The 6,761-nt window shown below is 44.7% G+C and overlaps 1 protein-coding gene across 1 annotated transcript; it reads right to left on the bottom strand.

The window, feature by feature from the left end:
• Nucleotides 1–343: 343 nt before the first annotated feature.
• On the bottom strand, nucleotides 344–3,042 carry APOBEC2 (apolipoprotein B mRNA editing enzyme catalytic subunit 2). The gene is made up of 2 exons (XM_083171107.1): nucleotides 2,909–3,042; nucleotides 344–908 (listed from the first exon to the last, which is right to left on the bottom strand). Exons 1-2 carry the CDS (start codon nucleotides 3,040–3,042, stop codon nucleotides 344–346), a joined length of 699 nt encoding a protein of 232 aa, XP_083027233.1.
• Between the last annotated feature and the right edge of the window lie 3,719 nt (nucleotides 3,043–6,761).

The following is a 6,761-nucleotide window of genomic DNA, read 5'->3' on the forward strand; positions in this document are numbered from 1 at the left end:
ATAAATACAGGAAAAGGAGAGCACTAACATCCATTGCATCATTAGCCTTACAAATGATTAATATAATACTAAGCCTATATACTTGTTATCCAAGCACATGCCAATAATTTATAGTTAATATCAATACCCTAATACACTTTTGGTGAATACTAAGTGAACTGAAAAGATCTATTTTATTTCGAAAATAACAAAGCATGTAATAAATATGTCCATGGATGAGACAGTGATTGAAGCAAGCTGAACATATTTGAGAATCCAAAGTAACACTGTAATAAAAATAAAAAACACGCTACTCCAATAATATCTGCTCCCCAGCTATACGCTGGCACCAGAAGTTGCACAGTTATCTCAATATCTCTGCCAATTTCTCTTCATAATATCGGGAATTCTCCTCTAAATCCTCCCAGGGAAGGAAGACTCCTTCTTCACTCTTTTGTTCAACTTCGCCCTCTTCATTCAGCACAATGTCTGGCTCCACAAAGTTTTGCCATACATGTGCATAATCACCGCTCTTCATCATCTGCAGTTTGCACCCAGCCGATTTGATGCCACGCAGTGCCCCACGAATTTCTGACTCTTCCCACTGGAAGAGACGTGCCACCACCAAGCAAAGTTTCAAGGTCTTGTTGAGTTTCAGGCATCGAGCAATGGCAGCAGCACAATTGACGCAGGGGCTGGAAGACACATAGCAAGTGACACGTACTGGGCCAGAGGTGAGAAACTGTGGAAGGACATTGGTGAAGAAAGCTTCCTCTGCATGGGCGGCGGCATGCTCATCTTCCAGGTACCCCCGAAACACCTGCCCTTCTCCTCGTTCTATAGTGTAGCATAACAGAGTCTTATTTCTGCCAGAACTATACTCCACGTTCTTAAACTGGAACATAAAGGAAGAAGCAGGGATGCGGCTCCTGGGAATTATAAATAAGGTAGCTTCAGCATTTGAACTTGGACTTCCTGCAAGTAGTGATTCATCTAGAAACTAAATTCATTCATGCACCAATGGTAATATTGTAGACCCAAAGTCTAGGGAGCAAATTTACTAAAGGTTCTAAAAATGGAAAGAGGTGATGTTGCCCATAGCAACCAATTTCATTCTGTCTATCAATTCTCTATTGCATCCTAAAAAATAATAGAGAGAATCTGATTGGTTGCTGTGGGCAATATCACCTCTTTTCATTTTTTTAGAACCTTTAGTAAATGTACCCCATGGATGCATTTTGCAAACATAAGGGTCGTATACAGAACAATATAATCTGTACTGTATATTACTGTAATCTTGCACAGGGAAGGACAAAATTCCATGTTCAGTCACAATATCCTTTAAGGCAGGCATGTCCAAACTATGGCCCTCCCGCTGTTGTGAAACTACAAGTCCCATCATGCCTTGCCACAGTTTTGCAATTAGGGAATGCTAAAACTATGGTAAGGCATGCTAAGATGTGTAGTTTCACAACAGCTGGAGGGCCACCGTTTGGACATGCCTGCAAGTTTAAGCCAATCTCAAATACCTATTTGGTTAGTGACTGCTATATAATCATTCACCCTCCAGTATTTCTGTTTATGTCCTTTTAGGTCATTTTGTGTACATATCATAGCTTACTTGCATCCACGTCTAGCAAATAAATGAATACAACAATGTGTAGTGCATGTGTCACTTGCTGAAGATAACACAATACATCTTTCTGTGTGATTGTGATGCCTCCTGCACAGAGCATCTGTTACTGTAACCTCTCTACAGTGTCACAGACATTTTGTAAGATATTTTTAGGTCCCCTCTTATCATCTGTCACTTAACTAATCCAGGATATCTTGCAGCTGAAATCACACTCGTCAGCCATACTGTATTGTGAGATACTGAGTAAAGGCTACCAGTTTATTTTGGGATTTCAATCTTGTAGTTAAACAGATGTTTAGAATAAACACAATATTTAATTTGTGTTTTGAGGAAAATACCCCTATTTATCTTGTTTTACTAAATAGTAAATGTTTAATAAAATGAGATACAAGCGTACAGGGAATGTCACATTTGTGATACTGTACATGCAATGTTTATGCAGGTGAATTCGGCGAGCGAGGGGGCGGGCAACAGCGGTGTTAAAATTACAAGCAGCCTGCGAACTTCGTAGAGCTGCTTGTGAACCAGAATAACCTCCAATGTGAATACAGTGCACACAAAGGTAGGCAAGTGATATAAATAAATGATTTGGCTTGCAGGACATTTATCTGAAAATAACAGGAATATAAATGGACACATAACTCCAAAAGTATTTATCTATTGTTTGCTTGCAGCTATGTCTGAAACTAGAGAGGGGCATTGCTATGGGAGCAATAAAAACAGTGGGGACTTAACTCTGGAAAAAGTACCAGCAGCAGGGAGGTCATATATTCCAATTTCCAGTGACAATCACTACTGGGATAAAAAGCAATTAAATGCCTATAATGCACTAATTAAATGTGCTTAACTGAAAAACTACTACTAGTATACAGTAAATGTTGTACAAGCTGGTTAGGCGTTGACAACGTTTATAACGTGTCTACTGTATGATACCCCCAAGAGTACATTACATGATTGCAGATACTACATACATACATACATGCATACATACATACTCGTCTGTCACTATGTATGTGTTGTCAAGTAAATGAAAATCAGGAATTATATATTCATTTACTTGCAAAATCATTTGCTGTGAGTGATGTTTCGTGTTATTTGTTTAGAGCAAGCATTAATGAAACTTAAAATACTTCGTTTTTAGAAAATGTAATCTCTCAGAATAATGTCCGGTCAGGGAACAATGCAAAACATAATACTGTAAACACAATCATCTTTTAGTTAACCAAAATAATTTCTCCAGATTTGTATGTAAACTCTCTCTCTCACACGCACGCGCAAACATTTCTCACTTACCCTTCCACTATCTCAAAAGGGGGCAACTCTTCTTGTTCTTCCTTCTTAACATTCCCTTCTTCTGGAGTTTCAGAGTTTTGTGGGGGTTCCTGTGGGACCTCGGGAGGCTGGGATTTATTTTGTTTTTCAGCCATGGCGAAGAAGAGGAAAATTGTAGGTTTACGAAATTAAGCAGGGAAATGAGAAAAGAAAGACAAATTGAGCAGGAAAAAGAAAAGTACCATAGGAGATGCAAAAGAGAAAGAGAGGGTTTGGGTGGCTTGGTGTAACTGATAGAGACCAGGCGTGGGATGACAGTGGAGCTGGGAGGAGTGCAGCTTTATCCAGGAGCTAAATATGGCATATTGGAGTGACAGTGACAGGGTGACCGTTGTGGAATGGACATCCCCCACCACTAACTACAGGCACACTAAAGCAAATGGCCAGTATGCTTTCCATGGAGGCATTTTTGTTTTGCAGCAAAAACGAACAAATTTGCATATATGAGAATATATGAACAAATTTATGCTCTTCTATTGAAAAGTAGCAAACAAATACACCATTGATGGAAAGATTGCATACTTATTCTTCTTTGACACTTTTGTGCAACATGTAACTATAGGCCTGATTCAGACCCGTTCGCTAAGCAACGTTCTTTCACTGCTTACGAGTGGGTAAACGGCACGCACCAGGAGCTATTTAGCTCTATTATGTTACAACACTACAGAGATCTTCCTTACAGCAATGGTTTTCACATCTGCCCCACCTGCAGTGCACATGGTTTTGCCCATTTGAGAAGGAATTTGCCTCTGCGAGTGAACTAGAATAAGGCCAGAATCCATAGACTGACTGGCTTAATGAAGCAACAGCAGTTATTTCTGTTTAAAAATGTTATGACATTAAGTAATGTATTGCAATAACTAATCAGACCAACTTGCAATCACTTTCAATAGAAAATAATAGAACAAAGAAATTTGGGTTGGACACAGTTTGGGATAAAATGTAGTTTGCATTGGAAACATTGTAGATTGTATACAGTGTTGGATGGATACTGTGCAGTTTAAATACAGTGTGGATCAGATACAGTGGGCGTTACAATGCAGGTTGGATACTGCGCAGGCCAGATCAAGTATGATTTGGATACATTGTGGGTAGGGGCGGATTGGAAACTAAAAGTGGTATAGTCAAAATTGTAAGCCAAAATCGCACTGTGAGTATGCCCCTAGAGACATCAATAATTTATTTGATGGGTACACTAATCAGCACCCCCTTCCCCCTCTAGTTCCTAATCCCAATGCACGCCACGTATTGACCAATAGGGAGGCACCTCCTCCTTCCCTTGCAGAAAGAAGGAACTCCGGCTGTGTTGCTAGGGAGAGGAGGAGTCTGATGGAGGTGTATACCGGGGAGTGGGGTCAGCGTCTGCGGCAGTTTGGGGAGGCCAACGTTAAGAAGCCCGTAGGCTTCTATAGGATATCACCATCCAAAGGTGGCGATACCCTGGGTGGCGAAAATGTGGCGGCCGGAACTAAGTACATTTGAAAATGAGTAAGTACCCCCTGAAAACGGGGGTTTTACCACATTTTTCCCTTAGTACATTCCGCCCCCAGTACGAATGAGTGGCCCAGAACACCGCCAGTATCAGCTATGCACCCCTCTTCACTGCACACCCCTTCATCAGTGTGTGCAACCACTAATTAGTGTGAAAACCCCATCCCTACGCACCCCCCCCCACTACATCCCCATCAATACCCCAATGCATCAGTGTGCAATCACCGATCAGTGTGAAAAAACCCATCACATATTCTCCCCATCACTGTGCACCCACAACCCCCTTCCATCACATCCCCATACATACTGCACATGACCTGTCAGTGGATTGGTAGGCGCTGGGACCAGGAGATTACGGCTTCCCAGCGCTGCTGTCACCGGCTCATAATACTGCTGGCCGGGATGCCACTGCTGCTGCTCCTCGTTGCTTCTGTCGGTTCCGTAACGCCACAGTGACGCCAACACTAGTAAAGGGCAGAGATGGGCTGGTGTGGCACAGGTGGGCGGGCGGCTGCTGCTTGATTAATGCACGCTTGAGCGCAACACCCCCCCCCCCCCTCTTGTGTTGTGTTAATAAATAAAAATAAAAAAGCTGCTGGGAGAAATGTGATGCCCGCCAGGCTCTCCCACCACACACTCCCCCTGCGCACTCCCCAGTCACAAGGCTCCCGAGTCCCCTTCACACTAACCAGCCGTCGGCCTCTCCCGCCGCACACTCCCTCAGTGCTGCACTCCCCAGCCCCAGGGCTCCCATGTCCCCTTCAAACTAATCAGCCGCTAATCAGATATACACTAATCAGTGGTCCCTGGGGAATGACTCGGGTGGAGACTTACAGAGTCACATTATTTACTGTAATTCGGCCTCACTGTGGTCGGCCTCCCAGGAAATTTCCCGGTGAACGTAATGGCCAATCCGCCCCTGAGTGTAGGTCATATACAGTGCAGCGTAGATACAGCACAAGTTGGATCCAGTATGGGCTGTATGCGGTGCGGGTTGACTATAGTGCAGATCGAATACAGTGCAGGTTAGATATAATGCAGGTCAAATACAGTTCATGTTAGATGTAATGCCGGTTGGATACAATTTGGGTTGGATACAGTGCAGTGCACATAGGCAAACGCGCGGGGGGGGGGGGGGGGGGGGTTTGGTTGCCCGGAAAACCCCCTCCTATTGGAAAGTGCCTTAAATGATGACAACAATAGCACCGGTATATAATATGACCAATAGAGCTGCACCCACATCATGCAGTAAAATAGAATGTGACACTGCGCTTGAAAAAAAGTGAAAAAGCTGTTCAATAGAAAAGGGTATAAATAAATGTAAAATGAGCGCTAATAAATGGGAGTAGGTGTGGTAAGGGAAAGCAAAGAAGAAAGTAAGAAAAAGCGGTACTTATGTAATATCTGGGCTCCCGTTTTTCTTATGAGACCGCATCCCCTCGCGGGGCTCGCTGCGCTCGCCACGCTTCGGGCACGGTGGCTCGCTGCGCTCGCCACACTATATAAAATCAACTCCATGCGTAGTTGGATAGTAGGGGTATGAAAAAATGGGGTGCATTTAACATGGGAGCCCAGATAATACATAAGTACCGAAAAAGCACCTGAAAAATAAACATGATTAAAAACAACGGTACTTGTTTCCTAGCACGGCCACAACGATCATAATCGCGGTCATCGGGGGTAAAATCGGGGCCATCGCGGGCATCGCGGCCGCTAAAAAATCGGGTGCGATGGGCCAGACGCGATGCCCGCGATTTCCCCATAGAGAACAATGTTAAATGCCTCAATTTACCCGCGACGACCACGATTTCCCATAGGAAACAATGTGAAATGGCTCAATTTAGCCAAATTATCATAGGAACAATAGTAAATGGGCCAAAAACACCCCTGAACATTGAAATGTCCCCCCAAAAGTAGTTGACGCCACCCCGCCATCAACGTGAACCCGAAGCGTGGCGAGCGCAGCGAGCCCGCGAGGGGCGGCGGTACGCGTCCTCCGACCTTTTCATGCCCTACTATCCACTAGGGCGTGGAGTGAGAATAGAATAGTCTGGCGAGCGCAGCGAGCCACCGAGCCCGAAGCGTGGCGAGCGCACGCGGATACCTTCACAGTTATACTCGTCCCCTCGCGGGCTTCCCAGGTGTCCATGGCGACGCGGACACCTGGGAAGCCCGCGAAGGGACGCGTTTACCTGTGAAGGTATCCGCGTCCGCTCGCCACGCTTCGGGCTCGGTGGCTCGCTGCGCTCGCCACACTATTCTATTCTCACTCCACGCCCTAGTGGATAGTAGGGCATGAAAAGGTCGGAGGACGCGTACCGCC

Source organism: Crinia signifera, chromosome 2 (assembly GCF_055691185.1).
Source record: "Crinia signifera chromosome 2, ASM5569118v1, whole genome shotgun sequence".
NCBI classification, from domain to species: Eukaryota; Metazoa; Chordata; class Amphibia; order Anura; family Myobatrachidae; genus Crinia; species Crinia signifera.

What these genes read in the sequence shown, in the direction of transcription:
- APOBEC2 (XM_083171107.1), bottom strand. Translation starts at nt 3,042, where the DNA reads ATGGCTGAAAAACAAAATAAATCCCAGCCTCCCGAGGTCCCACAGGAA. An exon ending in CCTTTTGAGATAGTGGAAGG is followed by an intron (nt 909 to 2,908) that starts GTAAGTGAGAAA and finishes TATAATTCCCAG; the next exon opens with GAGCCGCATCCCTGCTTCTT.